The sequence below is a fragment of the Numenius arquata genome, chromosome 8, assembly GCF_964106895.1.
Source record: "Numenius arquata chromosome 8, bNumArq3.hap1.1, whole genome shotgun sequence".
Lineage (NCBI taxonomy): Eukaryota > Metazoa > Chordata > Aves > Charadriiformes > Scolopacidae > Numenius > Numenius arquata.
This window is the reverse complement of record NC_133583.1, coordinates 32,363,771-32,386,958: the sequence shown is the minus strand read 5'-3', so window position 1 is coordinate 32,386,958 and position 23,188 is coordinate 32,363,771. Positions and strand designations below refer to the sequence as shown.

The window sequence follows — 23,188 nt, the reverse complement described above, 5'->3', positions numbered from 1 at the left end:
TATATGTAAGTAAATACTACATACTTAATTTCTCAAGACTTTTTTGTTCTAAAACACAGTATTTCAATTAAATAATTTATTTATATACGTATGCACTCTAGAATGATATATTACTGTTTACAATAAATTTATTTTATCAGAAGTTTAATCATTGGTAAATTAAGCAACAGCTGCCGTGGAGACAAGTTATAGTTTCACTTGATGTTTGGTTTGTGTACCTTATGAATGAACACAGGCAACTTTTCCTCTTGCTTCAGTCCTAACAGACTGAGGAATTTGTTTCACGTGGATTTTCCTTGCTTAGTTACCCAACCCAAGACTTCAGCATTTCATCAAAGTCATAGTTTGATATTTATAATGCCGCTGCTGACTCCACTTTACCTCCTACATGAAGGCCTCAGCTACATCATCTTCCCACCAGGTTATTGTTTTTCCTCTCCAAAATTGCAAGAGCTTGAATATTTCTAGTTCTTATATTCTAAGTTCAAAAGTGATGAAGGATACTATTCTAGGACTTGGTTTTAAGTCTGTTTTAGTACTTGTATTCCTCGTCCTCAACTTCAAGACCATTTTGAACCAATTTGTCTCATTCTGTCTTTAAGGATATGTTATAGAGAGATCTGCTCCTTTTGAAAACTGGGAAAGCTATCAAATCCAGATGGACTTTACATCAATATTTAGTATACATACAACAAACCTGGACTCATGGTAGCAAAAATCTAAGTGTGCAAGATGCCTTTCTTTCCTGATGAACTGTAGGAAGAGATTTTGCCAAAGGAATGACCTATGTCATCCCCTATTTAAATTCTTCATCAAGGCTCAGAAGTGATTTTTTTGTAACCGAGAGTAAGAGCTTGCTTTTTTTTTGTTTGTTTGTTTGTGGTTTTTGGTTTGTTTTTGTTTTTGTTTTTTTAAAAAAAGTGAAGAAATCATGGCAGGTAATACTGCTTTGTTCCATTCATGAAAACCTACAGAAATTCTGCCTTTCCCAGGATTTTGCACTAGAAACTCTCTCTAACAGTTAAAGGGCTTTATTGAGAAATTCACAGTTTCCAAACACCTGCTTAAAGACATAACATCTCTTTAGGAGAGGAACAAACAATCAGAATTTTGGAAGAATTTAGTTTTGTCCATACTGCAGAGTGGTATTCAAGTAATTCTTACTGTGAAATTTGTTTAGTAAAAATCTCCAGTACAACACTGGTAAAGATCTAAGTATAGAGTAGTGTATTTAAGTTCAATCATTCTTATTTAACAAGCTAAAAACCCTCACAGTAAGACATTTAAAAGCATTCCAGAGTATTTAACACCAAAAGAGCTAGCCCCGCAAAAGAGTTCTTAACAGTTCCGTATTTTTGTTTGAAGATTTTTGGAACAGAATCAGCATGTGCAATATTTACCATGGCCTTTCATGCCAGAAATCCAAGTACAATAAAGATTTGGTTTTTTCATACTTCAAGGCAAACGAGCCTGTATCCTACAGAATTAAAAACATATTTTTTTTTTAAATTGATATTTTAACAAGAAATTCTGAGACAGCAAGGTCACAGTCACTACCATGGTAACATCAAGAGGAAACAGTACGTTAGCATTTCAGGTTTCATTAAAAATATTAGATAAAAGAGCTTCTTCCCCAACTTGCCAGCTCCAGCCCTCCACAGAACAACACACTACAGAAGAAGGAGGTCCTGATGTGACTTCATGTTCTGGCCATGGCTGGGCCAAGGGTGCTAGGGTCAGCCAGCCTAGAAAAAGCAGGCTGAAGGTCCTTCTGCAGGTCAGCTTAGCATTTCTCGATGCTCAACAAAAAGCACCAAGGCGTACGCTGCTAGGCATCCGCCTTTTCTTTAAAAATGTTTAGAGACCACAAAATAAAAAAATAAAAAAAAAAAGAAATAAAAAACTGGCTTGAATGAGGCAGCTCAAGGATACACAGAGCAGAAGCACAGAGACATTTACACACAGGGCTTTGTAAAACGGCCCCTTTTTGCAGGTACCTGATAGTTCTGCAGTAAGATGAGGCTGAGGTAGAGCTCGCTGAAGGCCAATTTCAGATCTTTGATATTCCTATGCTGGACACGCTCTTCGTGGGACAGGTGGAAGACGGGCTTTCTGCGCCGCTGCAGCGTGGAAGCCCCGCTGGCTTCTTTCTGTGCATCCAAAGTTGACTGTAACTCAGTCCGAAGAGTAGTAAACCTGCGCTGAGCTTCCGCAAGCTTTTCTGTGAGCGAGGAAAGGAAAAAGTCAGATGAGTGGGTAGTGGCTTGCCTACCCAGCCCCCAAAAAACCATACCTTTCCCTCAAGTAACGTGCGTGCAGGTAAAAAGCACTGCATTGGGTAACCTACGGCATGGCCATCCCCAACTAAATATTAAATTCAACATCTCTGCATATTTCTTTTTTATGAAGCTCCTTCTCGTCAAAGGTTTTAATGCACTCCTATGTATAACATACACTCTCGCCAAAAAAAAAAAAAAAAGCCATCACATCAGACAGGTGTTAATTAATATATTCAAAATCAAGGGGCTGTCCCTTCAAGCACAGACTAAAGCAGCGTTAGAAATGAACTCAGACCTCTCGACTTCCACCCCAGACCTGATTTTCTAGAGGATGCTCATTCCAGGACGGTGCAAATACCCGTTATGGATGGAAGAAGCCCCACCTGCTCAGCTGCCACCCATACCTATGGGCTATAAACCGGCAGAGGGACGCAGGGTCGGGCCTCCCCGGACTGGCAGAGCCGTAGCCGGAGGCAGCCGGGCAGAGATAGGGTCTCACCCAAATACCAAAGCAGTGACCACACGTCTGCTCTGCCCGCGAAGGAAAGCCGCTCGCCTTTCTCAAATAAAGCAAGCGCACAAGAAGCATTAGGGAAAAAAAAAACAACCCTGTTAGACAATATTATGAAACTTGACAGTAAGCAAAGCACTTCTCATATCTCTGCACCCACTACTGACTATGTGTTTACCATCTTTTTATGTGACACCATGGAAATTAAAGGGAAAAAAAAAAAAACAACCCACTTCGAATGCGACGCTGGGTTTTGGAGCTCAGGGAGCAACGCTACCCTTCTGCCAAGCTCCCAGCGACAGACAAACACAGCTTCTGCTTTGATCAGGAGTTACAACACTACTAGCTGCTGTACGTGATCCGCTGTAATAATTTTATGCCGCTTTTCCTCAGTTTAGGCTCACGCAGGTTAGAAGCATTGCCTCATTATGTACTGATTAAAGGGACAGTCAACTGAATTTAAATACCATTTTGATGTGTTTTCAGAATGAGTCAGTCTCTTCCTCACATCTCAAGTATGAAAAAGGTGTTCCTTTAAACATGCTGCTTTATGGAGTTTCAGAAAATAACCTTTAAGGCTGAATAACTAACTTCTTATGCTAAAAACAGCATAACTGACACCATTATCTTTCTCTTTGTCCTGTACAACTAGTTCCTTCCAGGCTTTTTTCCCCACTACAACTTCAGCATCTCTGTTGATAAGCTCCATCACGGACCCTGGGCACTGGAGTTGGACAGGAAAACACCAAGCAGGTTGATGGTGTTGGAGCAGATGGCTGGGAGCTGGAGCCACCTCCTCCCAGCAGGACACACACCACTGCACCAGAAACCACAACCCAAAGCTCTGCCCAACAGTCTTCTGGCTATCAGTTTAATTCTTTTAATTAGTATCTTATATAACAACTGAAAGGTAATTCTCAATTGCTCCCCCCAAGAAGTAAGATTTATTCTTATGGGAACAATTCTGACCTTTTCCTCAGACTTATTAAACTCTGGTTAATTTTAAGAGCAAAACTCCTCTATAAATAATTTTACAGTGCTCTGCATAAGGTACTTTTCAGAAGGAGAATGCATTTCCGAACAGAAAATGGGGATCGATATATAAACATCAAGTACGGAAGAGCCTGAAACTCTCTATAACTTTCTTGATTATAAACTTTATTAAAAGAAAGAGGTTTTAAAAAGACAGGAAAGGGCAACTCCTCTCTGACAACTTCTACAGCTGCAAGGACTCCACTGAACAGAGGCAATGCAGCCCACAGTGAGAAGTGTCTGCCCGCAGCCTACAACCACACAAGGTCAGACTGCACAAACAATAATCTCTCCCCACTTTGGGAACTCTCTCCGGAAGAGGTAACAGATATCTCTGTTAGAGTAGCTGTTAGAATCAAAAGCCTTCATATAAATAAAACTCACAAGTTCACACTCTATATTCAAAACATTACATTAAATCATCTGGTGATGCACTGAGATGTCTTTTGGATCAAATTATTAAATACCGAATAGTTTAAATTTACATCTTTCAACTGAAAGCACCATTCCATTGTCCCTACATCCAGAAAAATCTTAAAATCCATCAGCCTAATAACACAATGTTTAAAGAAAAAAATTACAGGTTTTCCTATCTGTTTGCAAGCCACCATCCATAAAAAAGCATCATCCCCAAATACAAACATTCTTCTTAATTATGCACTGCTGAAGAGAGTCATCTGTTGTCTCCCATGCAGCCCTCTCCATCCACAAGTCCTCTGAGGATAAGGCTTTAAAGACCACCGAACCAGTCCAATAATGACCTGCAACTCCTCAGAAACGGTGGCCCTGCCACCTTCTTCTTCCTCCTGCCCTCTCTATTGCACTGACTCCAGTTATCCAGTCGACAAATCATTTCACCTTGTTAAGGTAGTATTTTATCATCAAGACTCATTGCAGAAGCAAAATAAGACAAAATGTATCCTGCTATTCTTAAAACCTCCTGGGGAATTGCCTAGGGAAACGGCAAAGCAGAACGGAAATTAATTTCTCAATTTGCAACATATTCCAAAGTATTTGAAAAGACATTCACCACTATCACTAATTTAGCACTCCGAGAAGTCACTTTTTAAAAAATACGCTGCTCAAGAGAGTCAGAAAAAAGCAGCACACACTTCAAAACTGGAACCACTCTTCTCTTGTGGCATTTTGCATGACCTGATGCCCACCGAGTACTCAAGTATAAACTTACGGCAAAGACTAAGGAGAAATCTAAAACCAACAGAGGCAGACTTCAACAAAAATGCTTGCAATAAAGCAGCAGCTTTGCCCCAAAATACCTTATAGATCCTCAATAAAAACCACCATCTAAAGACATTGCCTCAACTATGCAATTCTAAGTTGTTTTTGACTCTGTTTTCCAAGTTTAAAGAAAAGTTCACACATAAGGATCATTAAAAAGCTATCACACTAGGAGCTAGGAAAATTTTCCCCCAAGTTTACGTGGTCGTGGTTGTGAGCAAACACTGTTTCACCATGCAGGAGGTAATCAAACAGCTCACACCTACTCACAGCTACCCAGCTCAGGGCATTCTAGACAGGCTCTTTTAGCACTCCTTCCTTTTCCTACTTGTACATATCATGTTCAGTATTTTGCTTACCAAGTTAAAGCCACAGCTTCCTACAAAGAATAAAACCAGCTGCTAAATGAACCACAAAAACGGTACTAGCTAAACTGTAGCTCAAGCGGATCCTGATGATGCTGATTTATAAATACACCAAACTGCACCTCTAGGAGATCCCAAACACAAACCAAAACTGGCCACAAATAGAAGTTTAGCACTTGAACGGGCATTTGTCTACTGGAACTATCTGAAAATTTCACTGCCGTTCTTTTTGCTTTCAATTGAGTATGGATTTTCTTGAGCGTAGTCGAAATAACCACAAACTGTTTACCAAATCAGATTTAGTTAATGGCAGTTTTCCTTCCTATCGAGCTGGGATAAATGTCTGGGGAATTAAGGCTATGTTTGATGAGAGCCGACAATCTGAGCAAGGCGAAGGCAAAGGCATCGTGCAGCAAGCACTCCAACCCCGAGTGCTCTGGGGAGCTGGGGAGGAGTTGGGGTCTGAAAATGGACAATATTTATTGTCATAAAGACAAGTTTGTAATAAGCCATATAATAAGCCTATAATAAATAGGATGTACCAGGTCATAATCCGAGCCAACACATGCCTGTAGTTACAACAGGGTCCAACGTGACATATTGCTGACACGATGAAGAGGAACCACTGATAGAATGATTCTTGATGTAGCTTAATGTTAATAACTCTAATAAAGGGTTTCTGTACTATTAAAGTCACATCGCTTTTCTGCAAATAAAAGACTTATTTTAATCTTAACACAAAAGATTTTCAAATTACATGTATTCTCTCCTGTAACTTTTTGAAATGACAGCAAGCTGAAAAAAACCCCAACCCTGTCCTATATTATTAATGCCATTTTAAACAATGCTGGAATGGGTGCGTATATGTGGGTGCATGTGTGCTAGCAGGTCCTCATTAGGGAAAATTATAATCTGTATTGTACATCTGAATTGACAGAACTTCCTCCAGAGAGTCTAGCTTGTAGTACCCAGGACCTCTTATTAGATCAGCTGATGTAAGTAGAAAAGTAAGACAAGTTTCTGAGCATAAAAGCCTTACCTCAGATCTGGGATAGAAACAGAAGATCTCACGGGGGAAAAAAAAAATAAAAATAAATATGAGAACAATGGAGTTCTGAGTTAGGTACATATGAATTGCATGTAGAAAAATGCCTATAAAGTGTAAAACCCAGCTAGCCTAATAAAACATATTGCTTCTACCTACAGTCTGCCCCTTGCCCTTGTCCTGACACCCACTCTGGCTATGGCACAAAACACCACTACTCCAGGGAGCCAGAAGAGCTGGCACAGCCAGCCCGAGAGGGTCACTTCCCTAGATGGAAGCCGAAGAGAGGAAAGCTGAAGAGCACAGTTATTGCATCTATTACGCTTTTAGGTATTCTCATGTTCACAACCCAGATTCTGCTAGCAATAAAGTCATAGCCTGACAGTTATTAAAGTATTTTGCACAATTCAACTTTGCCTTTGTTACTGGATTAAAATCAGAAATAGAAAAGGCTACCGTGTATTGTGCTGCAAAAGCCCGCTTATAGCACCAAGTTCATAAATCATCATGTTAAGAGAAAGTAAGGCAGAAGTCAACGCATCATTTTATCCATATTTAAACACTTTTCCAGTTGAAAACCCATTTTAAACCTTACCAAAAGAGGCTGAAAACCAGCTGAAGTGTAATGGTGGGTGGTACTGGACCACACTATTACTAAGCCTTTTGTAGCAACATTACAGGGTGAATTTCCAATTATCCCATCCTGAAGTTTATTTTCAAAACACAGGGTGGGAAAGCAAACTTTCCCAGGGAAAACAACGAACAATAGCACTTTGAAATATAACCCCTAGGCATCCCTACTCTTACCACCATTACATTTTTCCTCCATTTACTAAGCGGGATTTTATACACAGCCAATGACAAATTGCTACTGGCTGATCTACTCCAGAAAGTTGCAACAGCTGAAGTAAGAGTTAAGTGTTTAAAAATTTGTTGGACACATCAAGATGGTCAAGTTACCATACACAGGGAAGTCCATGACAGCTATTCCTGCACACGCTCAGGAAACACCAGCGAGGGAGCTTTGCACGCCTAAAACATGCACAGGAGACTCCCGCTGTGGATAAGCTGAGAAACCATGCCTTATATGTAAGCTGCCACTTAAATTTAAGACCATCTTTATAAAGTTCAACAGGATGCTATTGCAAAGCAATGAAATCACCTGCCCTTCATTCTCCCTCCATTCAAATACCATGGTTTAGCTCCACATCTGTGATTAAACCAGAGCAGTTTCCCATATAAACCTGCCCTGTCATTACCTGATGGTAGACCTGCATGACCGCTGTGGTTATTCTGAAAGTTTGAGAGCTTCAGACTCTTTTTGTGTTGCTGTATTTTCCACAAATACACACAAAATAAGCACCTTACCTGAATAGAAAATGTTGATTTTGGCAAGTTCTTTCTCGCAGGTCTGGAAGAACTTCTCTTCAAACGTGGCAAAACACCTTTTCACTGTGTCCTCATCTGTGTCTATAAAACAAAATAGAAAGCAAAAAAAAGTTGTCACAGAAGAACATAGGAACAATTTTCTAAGTGGCTGCCATGGAAATATTTCTTCAGAGTAAATCCGCCTTCTTTGTCATGCAGAGAAAGAAGAACAACCAAGTCCAAAGGGCTCTGAGACAACTCATAATTTGGCTGCAAAAGGAATCGCGCCAAGATGAGAGGGAAAAACCCACATAAGCAGAACTGCACCTTGTCCAATGTTCCCATCATCTTTTCTGATCCTTCAAGCGCTACTGCAGATCCCACATGCTTCATTTTCCACTTCCTAACCCAGCTTGTGTGACTGCACGTGTAGAGCCATCCTGGAATCAAGACCGCTCTTTATACCGACAGGAATTTCATTTAAAAGGCATCTCGCCTACCATCACAAAGTCACCCACTCTAAAGCTGCACACCAGCAGAAAGGGAAGACCGTGCTCCATCCCCACCTGCCCATTCTGCTGCCCCCAGCATCCTGAAGTGCTGCCATGTCAACCCAGCCCAAAGCCACACAGCCACTGCAGGGGTGGTCCCCCTCCTTGTCTCCCACATCACTTCTGCACTCATGTGGTGAGCCAGCTCGGGCAAAGATGTTCCAACCCAAACAAAAATAGATTAAGTGGCAGCATAACCACCCTCAACGTGCTACCATCACTCTATGTCAGGGTTAAATTTTTACATTTACCCACCCAGAAGTTGTTTTGCTCTCCAATCTTGGCCAATGGCAGGTTCTCCAATACGAGCTTTCCTGAGACCACAACTCTTTAACAAAGATTGGGGTTTATCACGGGGGGTTGTTTTTTCTTCCCTGGGTTTACTGTAGCATAAAGCCAAGCACCATCAGCGCTGCATGTTCATGCTATGCCCTTTCAGCTTTTCCAGTCAGTCATTTCCCCCAGAGCTTCTCCAGCACTCCCACCAGGTTCCACCTATCACAGGCACTGGTCTTGCTCTTGAAGAACAAAGCTGACCATGAAAAAGTATTCATCCTAAATTAGCAAACAATCATATTCAGAAAGGAAGTACCAAGGCTTCCTATGACCTTCCAGGAGGACTCACTGGCTTCAGCCATCATTCCCACCTTCTCACCCCTATCTCAAATACAAATGTAGCACCACAGCAAACTAAGATCTGCACAGCGATTAAATGGGAAACTGCAGGGAAACTACCTTCTTCCTCCCCAGAAAATAAAACCTCTCTGTCGTAAGCAAAGTTTAAAGGAAGAGGCCTAAATTACAGCAATCGTCATCAGATCCGCACTTCTCCCCTCCCTGCTCTGGGACTGCTTTAACTGTCTTGAAAGAACTAAGTAAATTCTGTAATTCAAGTCAAAATTTGCAATTAAAGCAGCAATTTGATCACTTCGTTACTATATGGAATATAGTGCACCATCTCCAGAAGTACAGAATTTCAAAGACAGAATGAGTTTTCTAATAATTAAGAAATTAGTTTTATGAGCAAAAATTAAAGAAATAACACTACAACTACAAATTTTAGCACTGTCCCAAATGCTCCTAATGCTGAAATAAAACAGCCTCTTCATACCCCCCATAGTTACAGTTTCTGAATCCTCATGCAGTCTTACAGACTAGAAAGGGTTAGTATTACTACAAAGAGGAAAAATTAAGATTTTATTATGGTCTTGGTAAGGCGAAGAAATAGATTTTGAAATACATGCTATTAAATTGAGATGACGAGCGTCTACAGAAAAGTTTCACTCACTAGCAGATAAACACTCTGGACTGTCATAACAAAAAAAAACTTTTTTCTTTTCCCCTTAATTTCTAGCTACAAACAACCTCAAAGTAGTATCAATATACATTAAATGTAAACTTTTAACATTTAGAATTTCCTGATTCTTATATTGTGGCACTGATATTAAATACCATAAACCTACAGACACTATATTAATGTTTTAGGGGGGTGTATAGAAAAAGCAAATAACGTAAAGCAAGCCTGCAGGGGCAACATTGGAAGACGTCTGTCGTCTTTCAGAGTTTGACGATGCTTTAAAGAGTAAAACAGAGGGGGGGGGGGGGGGGGAAAAACAATCCTGCACAGGTGACTTGTGTTTACAACATCACCATCCAAGGGCTTGTAGAAAAGAATTTGCAAAGGCTCCAAAGGCTGCTCCAAACTCGCAAGTTTTGACTCCTGGAGTCTTTATTATCTGATGATTATACTTGCAGATCAGAGGCTACTCCCAAGGATGAGGGCTCCCTCCCTTGTGCAAACAAATCCCCAAATGACAGGGCTCCAACTCTTCTTTGCTGAAGAAAAGCCGCAGCAGCCCCGAGGTGTCATTACACCCCTCCTCACGGTCACTGGCCTGAGGCAGGCTTTGCAGAACCACATGCCTCCTGCTCCGCTTAGTGCCTCCACACAGATCCCTCTTTGCAGACACCAGAAGGACAGAAAATAACTCTGGTTTGGGGCTGGTAATTTCTAACAGCGGAGTCACAGCAGTTGCAACATCCTACCCTGGGGCCCTACCACCAAAGCCAATCTCAACTTGCCCGAGAGCGCCCTAATCCTTGACCCAACAGCCACTAGCACGGGAGGACAAAACACAAACAGGCGGATGAAGCAACAGAAATTAATGTGTGATACTTAATATGCAGTGATTTTATTCACTAGCTGCCTGAAACTTTCCAAACAACAGTAATCAGACAGTATCAAAACAGAGCTGACTCTTAAGGAAGGACCTGAAGGGCAAGTTCTTCAGCCCAAAGTGTTTTCACACCTCTAGCAGAAGAGCTTACCTATAGATGCCTTCTGACATGGGGTAATCATCCTTTCCTGCCTTTAAAAATAAGTCATGTAGAAATGCTTTTAGCATAGAAGCTTACTGCTTTCCTGCTTCAGAAACACTGAACCACTTCTGTCATCACTTGCTTCTAGGTTTCAATAAGTTCACAAAGCAAAAGTAAAACCAAGCAAGTTTTTAAACTTCAGCCACTGGAACTATCCAAGAACAAAAAAAAATAAAAAATCTTACCAGGAAGTGGAGTATACTTTTTGTCCATGAAGTTAAGCATGAATATTTCTATGCAATCAAAATATCATCTTTTAAGACAACAAAAAGCTCAGCAAAGCAACGTAGTGTTAAGCTAAAATAATCAATGCCAAATAAATTAATAAATGTCTTGTTTTGCACATTACTGACCACTTCAGGAGATGATAAATGTGTGTGTTAAACTGCTTGATTATATCTGAAGTTTAGAAGAGGAAAATGGGCTTTCAAACACAAACAAACCATTACTGGAAGACCTTCCAAAAACCTTGAGATAAGGAATTCAGGTCCCTATTTCAACCTCAAAACATTGCTGACTCAGAGGAAAGCAAGTTCTATATAAACCATTCAAAATCCTTCTCCAAATGTCAAACGCCTTCTTACAAAAGATATTTTTCAGAGCACGGTGGATGCCAGCTTTAAAAAAAAAAAATCAGGATTCTCTGTGAAGAAAAGGTTTCCCTTTGGTCCCATTCCCACTGCAGTCCAGTCATTTAGCTGCAATAATAGATGAGTGCTGCCAAGGCTATTGCCTTTATTTATTTATTTTTCCCCCAAGGCCAGAACAGGACAACGTTTTTGCCATGAGAAAATCACGGTGCCAGAAACTGGCCTTGGATTCAGAAGCTCCATGACAACAGAAGCTGTTTTTAAAAGGCATCCAGCTACTGCTGCCAAGAAGGGCCATCGGTAACCTCCCTTTTGTTCTTTTTCTATAGCCCTAATACTCCGTTTACCCTAAGCTCTACAAAGTTGCCATGAACAAGGTTGCCAAGAAGATAGTCTGATCAATATTGCAGCTTCCCGACCTCATCTTCCTAGGCAATTGCTCGATGTGAATAAAAAACACAGTAAGCCTGAAAGGCTCTCGCTTTTTCTTGCGAAGCCAAGTGGTAAAGCAGCAGCAATCTGGATGCACTCCCCTCTCGCCACACTTTCTAGCTCGCAGAGAGTTCAGACACTGGCACACCTGAAACAGAGCCTGAAGTTGAAAAATTAACACGCAAGTTGCATTCCTGTGCTGTCCCAAGCACTCATTTCTCAGTGCATCTTTCAACTGTTCATTTAATTTCTCATTTTCTGCAGCTGAAGTATATAAACAAATGATCAGCATCCCAGGCAGCTCTGCTTACTCACTTCCGTGCAAGAAAACACAGAGTAAAAGTTTTCTTGTTAGAGCAGTGCCCTCTAAAAGTAATCATTAAAATAAAATCCTTCAGTCTTTATCACGCTGAATTTTAAGGGACACTTAATTAAAAAAGATTAATTAGCTTTGTTATGAGATCAGCACAGGTGTAGTTCTCTGAATCATCTTCTGTTTGCCACAAAACAGTTTTATCTGAGTAAGTTAATTTCAACATTTCAGCTAGAGAGGAGGCAATTTTGTTTATTAGGAGGACTCTGCCATCTAGTCAGTAAAAAAAAAAACAAAAAACAACAAACAAGTCAAACTCAACATCGGCATTAAACACATCAAATCATACTGAACAGGTGATCACAAGTTTAACATCTGCACCATTCTGAATACGCTAAACTTTTAACATTTTCTACACCCTGTCCTTGGCCTCTTGCTAACTAAAAGCCCTGTACAAATGGCACAAATAGGTCTGCGACAGCAGAACCGTGCTCTGAAAAATTAACAAGATTTAAAAGACAGTTTTCTTGTTCCCAGGTCCATGAAGACAGTAACTGTTTATACTTCTAGGCTCGATGGCACATTAGGGAAAAAAAAAATAAGAAAATAAAAAGGCCACTTTTATTGAGAGTATTCCCACTCTCAAAATTCTAAAAAAGTGAGTAACTATAATAAAAACATGTATCTGCCTCCAAAACCCCCATCAGCTTTGTCCATCTACTCAACCATCAGAATTTTCTAACACCCTTGACAGTTCCACAGCACCAGGAACGTACAGTTTCCCAACATTTTACACAGCACAGTGAAAAATTTTACAGCTTAAAAATCAAACTGTGTAGTTCATAAATGCAAGGCTGAAGATTACCTTTACACTTCTAATGTGTCAGCCTCATGTTTATTGGGGTGTTTTTCCAAAGGAAAGGTTCTTCTGCAAGGCAACTCCCTCCCTCGCAACAGAAAGCTGTGCCTGGGTCAGCTGCAAATGGGATCACTCACTGAAAGCTTCCAATAAATTAATTACTCACCACGCATTTTCATGTCCAATCTTGTGGCAAATAAAATTCTGTATGAGAAAACTTTTAAGCACTTAAAGTATAGATACGGAAATGTCTTCCTAGGACATGCTCTTGCTATCAGAAGAGGAAGGAAGCCAACTCTGCTTGCGAATAAGGAACACTGGCGTTCATATTATTCCACCTTAACTTCCGAGTTGCAAATTGTACACCATGTAATGGTGTGCATCTCTATCGGAATTTATTCCATCAACCAAAAGGTGGACCTTGAATTAATATACTGTAAAATCAGCAAGAAAGAAGCTTCATGCACTAGTTAATGTAAAAAAAAAAAAAACAATCCCCTAAGAAAAGACTTATTTTTCTAAACCATCACGGATGAGCTGGTCAGCTCTCCACTTAATGGATGTTTTAGCCCAAATTAGATTTGGTTATTAAATTATTTCCCTAAATCTAGCAATAAAAAATGACCACTCAGGTAGCAAATGAGGTTGGTATTGCCTGCACATGCAGCTTTTATGTGTGCGTAGCAGAAGGAGGAGGGAAGAACTGCTGGAGGTCACCAACACAAGTTCTCTCAGGTTTTGGTTCACCATTTTGTTGTTTTTAACAATTAACACAGAATGAATAGAACCTATTTCAAAATACCTTCAGAAATTATGATTTTCAGGTTCGTAAAAATTACGCTTCCTTATTTTTAGATTGTATCACTGAAATCTTACAAGGAAACCAGCCAGATTCTTGTAGATGGTTTATTTAGCTGGAAAAAAGCAGCCATCTCCACAACATGCCTTCAAGCTAGATACCCAAAACCAAGTGTCTACTGTAAATTATTTATATTTGTGACTTTGCAAACATAGATTCTAAAGCAATGACAGAGTCCTAGTATGAATTTCAGGTGCAGAAAAAAAACGGGCAATGCAGTAGCCAGATGTGAGAAGACAGCTGTTGCCCAGCTGGCTGGCTATGAGCTTGGTAGCACAGAGAGTGTCAGGTTTTGCAGCCTACAAGGCAGCTGCACAGCTGTTCTACGGGTTCACTTCTTTAAACAACTATCTGGCACTCATAAGAAGTCATTTTGCAAACAAAAAAAGGCGGCAATAGTCTTTGTCAGCTATCACAGGGAAGTCACTAAGGCGAGAGCGTGGTGGCGCTGTCAGTGGAATCTACCAGTACAAACGCGGCTACACAGGCATTACTGCGACAACAGCTTCCCAAAGCCATCTGTGCAACGATGCTTCAAAGCTGACCTTTTTCAAATTCTCTTATTTCAGAGGAAAAAGATTCTAATCCTTCAGCAGATGTGCAAAAAGCATGGCTAGTTTAACCACGTGCGCCTGGAAAAGGACCTAAATGACCACTTTCCAAGTAGCTGGGGTGGGGAGAGGGAAGAGGGGTGCAAAACACCCCACTAGATCAGTAAAGCTTTGGAGCAGAGATGAGCCCAAGGCTCTGTCCAGTGTCCCCAGTTTTGCTGTTATAATTGACCATTATTAGATTGTTGTCTGAATTTGCAAACTGCCAGTACTGTCTCAACTTTGGGATTCCACCACCATTCTGTCCTTAGAGGTGACTGTGATGCTTCAACACTTTTACGATGCTTCACTTCTTTACCATTAGGAAAATCAATATTCCCAGTAGAATAACAAAACCTACGGCTATGTGGAACCTCACATTTGAAAGACAGCCAAGCAGAAACTTCTGACAGAAAAAAATAAATTAAGAGAAGCAGCACAAATGCCTACTAATATTTCAAAACCTATCATAAAAATATTGTTAATACAGTATGACAGACCTGGGTGACAGGAGACATCATACAGTGACAGGACTCTCAATACCTGCCTTCCCTGGTTAAGAACAACCTTTAAATTCTCACTCTTTTCAAGAAGGAAAGTAAAGATTCACTCTATGTTTTTGCAAAAGTTTACCAATAAGCTAGACCAGAAATACTGCCACACACTTAAGGGTCAAGAAGAGATGGTCAAGGTTTCAGATTCCAAGACAAAGAATGGAGAGTTACTCAGTCGGTGCATACTAGAACCTGTCCAGACATAATGGTCACGTATGCTCCGTTTAGACAAGTAACCAGAGATGCAAGGGGAGATACTGCAGTTTTGTGGAATTACCAGGATCACATCAGGACAATCCCTGGTTACACAATGCACCTGCATGTTCCTCAATGTGCTTGATCTACTGCCTCGAGTTCTGACTTTCATTTAAACAAGACCAAACAGCAGCAATTATGGTTGCACAAAAAAAGGTATCACAGTTTACACATTTGAGGTTAAGTAATGCAGAGATACTCTAGCCTCTTAGGGACAAGAGGTCTGAACTAGCCCATACACCTCTGACAGATGGCACATGAGATGAGTTCAGCACTGCCATCCATTCCTTCTGCAAAGAGAGATTGTTCATTAGTCTTTAATCTGAGCAACGTTGCATCCAATAGGATAGTTTTTTCCCCCTCCTCAATGACAGGGCCACCAAACAAAAAAGTTAGCAGTATCTCTTCGTGCTTTTAAGATCCACTGAATGGACCTGAAGTAAATAAAGCTGTGTTTTATACAGCTACATAACAATCTGAAAAACCTTCCTTCTGATAATTCACATGGATGTAGATAAGAATACTTCCCTAAATTACCCAGCTTGGTCCTTAACCCAAACAGACAAATGGAAACCAAAAGAAGCCACAAAAGCACACAGCAGCATGGGAAACCAAGACCAGAACTGTTGACTTAAAAACAGGTGCCCAGAGTTCAAACTGAAGTTTTTCCTTATATTCACCTACCCACGTTTCCCTTCAGCCTGGACAAACTCAATTAAATCAGCGAATCCTCTGTTGGTATCAGTACAACTGCTAGAGCTCCTGACCTTTTAGCTAAGTGGCATTTAAACAAATACAAATGTAGTCTCCAGAAAAGGAAAGGGAAGATCATCCCAGCTGGGTATTCAGACCAGCCCCTAAATCAGTAATGGAGAAACTACTGTGGGGACTGGAAACACAGCAACAAGGGCCAATTAAAGGAAAGTCAAATACTCCAGTGATGAATATAGTAGAGATCCCTCACCCTAAAAACTCAAATACTCTTTTCCTGCCCCACCTCCTGAATGAAGGTTAAACTTCATGGCACAGAAAGAGAAATAAGAGGAAACTTTCCAATCTGTTTTATGCATTTGTATTTATCAAGAAAGTCGTTAAGTTCAATCTTGTGAATATTTTAATCAAGCAAAAAGAGTTGCTGTTAGGAAGCTTCATAATAAAATGACCGTTTCTGTTCATTTTACTGAGCCTCCAGTTTTAATAGTCTTATTTCCAGAATTTTACTAAGCAGTAACAGTTATCTTCTCATTAAAACTGCACAAAAACCATCAGAATATCTGACATAACCAAAAACACAAGATAGGAATTAAAACAAAACTCAGCAATTACAGCCAATTAAAGGAATGGTGATAACGTGCACTTCTAAAGTCTTGTATTATTAGATAAAGCTTTTCCTTCCCATGAAAATCACATGTAGATGGAGTGATGGGGAACTTCAGCTGCAGTTCAGGCTGCCCTTTATGTCGTAGCTCAGACACACACCCGATGCCCCTTCCCTTTGCTCTGGTACTGATGTTCACCTGAGCCCACAGTGAACCAGTTCAGGCACTTAACCCAGGATTTAGAGAACTACTCAGCATTAGAATTAAAAAGCATTAAAAACCTAACTGATCAATAATAAACTAGTTCCTTGTGGTTTAGTCCTCTGAAATCGCTCATCGCAGGTAGGGAGGAGGCAGTGAGAAGGAGATTACCCCTTGGCAGCAGCTACCTGTTAGACTGATTTAACTGGAATACCAAACCACCCCTCTTCAACTCGCATCTATCTTGTGATGAGAGATGCCTAAAAGCGTTACCCCACAGCTCAACTGATAAGGAGACGTTGGTAAAGCCAACACAACTCACTCGAGTTGAAACCACATGCCCATACCCTCAATACGAACACAGCAAACGTCTCGATTATTAGTTAAACAGATTGAACATGTTCAAGCTTTAGTCTTTTTCTCATCAGCACCTAACCTCCTGCCAACACTCCAGCAGCACGTGTGCCTCCAGTCTTCCCTTCTTCTCAAACTCTGTAATGATGCATTTATGGGGAAAAGCCTTCCCCACCTTGGATACAAACCATCTAGTTCAACATACACCAGCACAACTGACGTTAAAACATTTTTTGAGACATTTTAGTATACTTTAAACTATTTTGAATAGGAATAAAAATGGTTATTTTAGTGTAAAAAAAAAGTAAAATACTTGAAGAAATAAGTTGGAAAACTAACATAAGAATTCAACATAACGTGGTGTTACACAAGCAACTGCAGCAATATTTTGCTATGCAAGCTGTACTGGGACCTTTGAAACAAGCAATGCCTTGATCAAAGTACTCTTGGGTACGATGGCTGGTCACTGTCCCCTCCACGTGTGTCCTCACAGGGGTGTCTTCTACTGGATCTGATGAGCCTTCCCAAGACACCTGTGCTCACAGGTTTTATCTGTACCAAAGATGTTCTGCACATGACTGGCTATGTAACAGGTCCAAGTTTCCATATGTTCCCTTGCAGACATTTTCCTTTGTCCCCAGCCCCCATGGCTCAGGCGACATTCAGTAAGACAGTGAAGTACAAACTAGGAAGAAAATCTTCTCTCCAGAAAAGAACTGAAAAGGTTGAACAAGGTTCATACATGCATGCCGCAACAGACTTAGCCTGTCACCCACTCACCTGAAAAACAAGATAAAGGCAGGGCAGAATCATCTTGAAATGTAATTTAAGTCTTGTTCTTTCAGTGCTTTCTCCCGCACTTACTTTCTTTCTCCCTCCCTCCACCAAATATCAGTTTCTACAGTGCGTGTATATATGTTTTTTATTATTCTTTTTAAATTGCTGGCAAAAGTCAGGTTGCACATGAGCAAGACCTACAAGAAAAGTGCTAATTTATGCTGAAATAAGAGGCCCAGGAACTACCAACCTTTTCACGGTGATAAGGCCATCAGTGCAAATGCAGCCTGACAAGCATGTCACCTGTGCTGCACCGCCAGCCAGCCCACCCTCACCACACTCGCCCAAATTGAGACTCGTGTATCCTAAGCAGTTTCTGCTTTTCATCAGGATTCGCAGGTGGTCACCAGCAGGATACGGACTCCAGGAGCTTTAGGAAATGCCATCTTCCATCATTAAGACCATGCCCTGTTCAGGCTCCTTGTGTGTGTGCTCTAAGAGCAAGCCCAGCAGCCCAACAGCCCGTTCCTTTGGAAAGGCTGCCGGCCTATGGGAGTGCTTAAATATATACCAGCTGCTCTGCCACAGCTGTGCAATCAACCAACGATGTGCTGGAAAAAGTTATTCTCAAACCCTCCTCAGTCAGACCCGGTCAGGCTGCTGTGAAAACCGCAGCGGGAGCATGAACGAGGGGCAAAGATAAGGGCTAAAACAAGCAGCAAAATCAGTTTAAGGCAGAACAGGGTAGACTTCAAAGTAAACTTCAACTACAGAGGTAGTATTAAGAGGGCCTCAAAAATATTTCTTTTGAAGAACCAAGCTATTTAAATCCAGAGTTATCTCCTCCTGCCACAGATAATTCAGTATGTCCATTGGCAAACCAGAGTCAGCGCTGTTTTGGACAGGGGCATCTTCTCCATACTAGGCAGAAGGCACATACCTCTTCTCTGCGTTACCCAAGCAAACATCACCCACATCCAGAGGGCTTCAAGCTTTTTCAATAAAGCCTCCATAGGACAAGTATTTCTGTCAGGAAACTCCTTTCTCCTTGTTCTTCTCTGCTGCGGCACATGGAAGTGGTAACCTCAGAGTCAGAACCACCTGAAAGCTTACAGGAACATTTTGCTCTGTTACAGCATCTGTTCTCCACCTCATGCGGCACCACAGAAATTGCCATTTCACATTTAGCCATCAGTCCATCTAACAAAGCATCCCGCTTTGGTAGTTACCAGTATTGGACGGAGCACTTAACCACCTGCTATGACTTTGGACAGTACAGGAATAAGCTCAAAAAAACACCCAAAAATAATAATAATAAAAAAAAAGCTTCGCAGTCCAGGACAGTCATTTGTTTCCATTGCTGCTTGTGAGAAACTGGAGATGCTACCTCCTCCCTTAGGTTGCCAGCACTGATACTGAAAATCTTTAGGGAAATGGTGTAATTATGAGCACGATAACTTTTTAAGAATACAGGGAGTAGCAGAGCGTGCTTTCTGATCTTAACGCTCCTGGGACAGAACACGATTTAGACAGTGAAAGCCTGTCCCTGCACCGCACACCGGTGTGTCCCAGGAGGGCCCTGCTTGGTTGTGTTTGTCTGGGGGAAGGTAGAAAAGGGATTTATAGCTAATTGAAAACGTTTTGCATAATTGGAGCTGATAAGAGACTTATACCCATCACTCCAGGAAACTGTTTGCATCCTTATAACAATTACAGCACATACAAAATTCAGAAGTTGAGCAAAGAAATAGAAACACTAATACTGGTGGTAAAAAAACAGGTGAATAAATGGACAGCCAACATTAAAAAGAAACCCTAATGCTACTTTTAACCCTCTTTTCAACACATGAGAGCATATTTGTTGGGGATGGGGGGGGGGGGGGGAAGAGGGAAATGACAAAAGGAAGATTAACAAAACTGTGTCTTGGGAAAGACTGCAATTAATATTAAGAGCAACCAGAAAGACAAAACAAATGATGCAGAACCAACTACAGGCTCCCCATATGGAGGACGATGAATGCACAGTACAAAGACAAGTCTACTTTAAACACGCTATCAATGGCTTAATCTCCCCCCAGGGAGTGAAGACTACTAAAATTCATTTTTCCCTTTTTATTTTACCAGCTATTAAGAGCAAGAAGATAATAAGCAACCAATTATCAGATGAAGAAAAACATGTTTCTGAGGTATCTCAGAGAAATGACTAGGGGCTTGAGAATGGCTCCGTGCAAGATTTTGCCAAGGGACCTTTACAGTCAGACCATGCTCAGCATTTTCTGACTCCCCAGGAAGGAGGAAACATACCAGCTTTTTAATTCTCGTCAGTGTTTACATCAGTGTCTTCCTAAACATTCTGCACCATTTAAACCAGCATTTCTCTTTTTAAATGATACCCGCCTAGTGCCAGCACCAGTAAATGTGCGTTAAGGTAGCTACTTATCTACTCGAGGCAGTAATTCTTCTGTTTTAATTCTTACATTATCATAGTGACGGATGTTGTAAGATCCTCGCAGCGTTACAAAGCCTACCCAAGGTTATATTCCCCCTGGCTCACACAGGAGTGCAGCCACCCAGCTGAGCCCCACCCTGATGCTCATTAAAAAAAATACGTATTGAAGCACGCCTGGAGACGCTGCGGTAAATTCAAGATAAGCAGAAATTTTCCAGTGCAGGTCTCCACAAGTTTGGAGTTGTTTTCTTTCAAAACCACTTTCATGGAGCATCCCTTGCCTTCCCTGATTCTCCATCCTGCGCTTAAAGGGCCTGTTTAAACCCAATTCAAGTAAAAGTAGCATTCCTCAGACGCCACTTCGCAAGCAGAAGCTTTGCTATGATTTAAGTACATGGAAGGAATAAGCTATAGTTCAAATGCCCTTCCTTCAAGGGGAGAGAAGATGGTCTTTCAAAGGGATTCATTTGAAAGTCTATGCCCACTTCAACTCTTCAACAGAGCTCCTGTGTTCAGGGGTAATTTTAGTTTAAGATTAAAATGCAACAGAGACCAGGACTGCACTTGTTTGTCTGTCTGTCTTCCAAGCTAATCTCTTTCTTTTTGCACAGCACAAGTCCCTAGCCAGAAACCTCAAGGGCTGGGTATCTCCTCTTGGAGCATCCCTGCCAGACTGGAACTGGAATCCTTTTGAAAAGGATTTTTACACCCCAAATGAGAAGAAAGATTTAGAGGCATGTGATTCCCCCCCTACATTTCCCCCAGGCTCAATGCACAGCACTGCTGGCACTCGGTAAATAAAAAGGCAAAAGGAAGCATTCACTAATTTCTGTTGCTTACAGAACAAAACCCGGTGGGAAGGGAATACACAAACTGCAGAAGTGACTGCCAATAGAAAGGTTTTGCATCCAAACACAAATTCTAAGTATGCTGAGGGTAAAAAAAACGAATGGCCCGACTTCCTAAGCCACCTTTTATTTACATTTCAAAGAATGCATTACAGAGTCACCACAATTAATTCCATTTTACCTCAATTCATGACAGTGGCAAAAAGCCCAAATTATAAGTCTCAATTGCAGTATCAGCTGTGCAAGTGGACAGGACAATATTTTCAATAAACCTGAATAAATCATCTATGGATATCTTCCCAAACCAACTTGCTTCACTTTCAACCTGGCACACTCACCAGTGACAGAAGGTAGAGGCACCCTAAAACATTCTGCAACAGAGGTTATAAACCAGCTAATGTAGCCAAATTAGAGCACAAAAGTTCAGGATAAGGATGAGCAACCTCAGCTTTACTCTGTAGTATCCCACACAACACAAAACAATTAAATTAGAACATTTTAATGTGAGACTGTTATGGATTAAAAGCTGGACTCACTTTTAAAAACACTGGGGAGAGGAGAGAGTTATACAATACATTTCAGATATCAGGGACCCATTTCTCTCCATCCTACCTTTACATTTGCTGAACTTTAAACATACTCGCATCACCTTACACACCAGCTCTGTGTTAAGGGTAAATGAAATTAAACATGCTTTGGTGCGAAAAAATCTGCCAGTCCCTTGCCTGCCCCAGCAACTTTTGCCAAGCAGCGGTTAAGAAGATGCTGACTGCTTTGAAGCTATGGTTGACTTGAAATCTTGTTCCCTGCAAAACCTGTTAAAGACAGACTTCTCCTTATTTAAAGTATGGGTGATACAAATGGAGTAGAGATGTAAGCACTCAGAGCAGCACTAGCAGCAAGCAGGGAAAAACTCGGAGCTTTCTCCACCAAGTGTTTGAAAGCTTTTGTGGTGCTCCAGGAAATTCGGAGCCAACGGTGCACTTTCAAGCCACGCCGCCCACGAGGCACTTTCCCTCTAACAACAGCAAAACCCAAAAGCGTTATTCTCGCTCCCCTAACCATCCTTTAAAGCTTCGTGGTCGTGTCCTCGCTGAAAAATTTTAACGCAACAGATGACCACAGCGTCCAGAAACACTGCTCATGTAGCCGGCATGCTGCTAATCAACAGCCAGAGCAGATGGAATGCAAATCTCTCAGCAAGGGGAGACCAGGAGGCTGTCACCATCCTGCTCCGAAAACGTAAATGAGCTATTATCAATTAGGAGCTAAATTCAGACAGAATTTTGGTGAAAGGCAACACTTCAAGGTGTTTATGGGGAAATCAATCTGCTCCATTTAACAAAACCCACCATGTATTGCAAGGTTATTCTGCGCTATCTGTCAGCAATGGTTCAGCACAAGTTGTTGTCCTGATTTTATTTCCTGCAAGGATATTAATTTAAGCTTTAGGCAAATTAATCCATTAACTACAAATAGAGTGAGGATGGCCTTAAAGTAACAATATTTTCTTCTCACCAGACAAGAAGTATTATTGGGGGTTTTTTGGTATATATTTTGGAGGATGGAATCAGCTTCTCTTCAGTAGGAGAAGACAGGAGGATTGGAAAAAGCATCACCCAAAAAGTCACATGAAAATAACATTTTGCTACAGCCATGCTGGTCTATACCAGCAAGTCACAAGGAAACAACTTCAGTATGTTTGGGGGTTTCTTTTAAGCATATTCATACACGAGAAGCATTGAAGCTGCCCCAGTTCATTCACTCAATTGATTCACCAACTGTTCTGAAACATGAATAAATATGTAAGTGGCTACTCTACTCTAATTAGTGACGTTCAGTGAATCTAACCAGAGAGCCCAGACCTCCAGCCCCTGCATTTAGCTCTCAGGGCGTCTCTCTTGGGAACTGAATAGCAATCAGGTAGGTAATGCAGGGATGGTTGCTTTTTTTCCTTCCTATTTAGGTGGAAAATAAAGGATGTGGAGCAGGGAGAGAGGATGGAAAAAAGAATTAAAG

General features: G+C 41.1%; 1 protein-coding gene across 4 annotated transcripts in view; it reads right to left on the bottom strand.

Annotated features, from left to right (window-relative positions):
* The window catches only part of XPR1 (xenotropic and polytropic retrovirus receptor 1), a 108,621-nt gene that overhangs the window by 28,516 nt on the left and 56,917 nt on the right, over positions 1-23,188 (bottom strand). For all 4 annotated transcript variants that reach the window (XM_074152868.1, XM_074152866.1, XM_074152869.1 and 1 more), the window contains exons 3-4: positions 7,840-7,941; positions 1,998-2,221 (exon numbers count right to left, since the gene is read on the bottom strand). In XM_074152868.1, the coding sequence (XP_074008969.1) occupies positions 1,998-2,221; positions 7,840-7,941 (326 nt within the window). The remainder of the gene's footprint in view (positions 1-1,997; positions 2,222-7,839; positions 7,942-23,188) is intronic.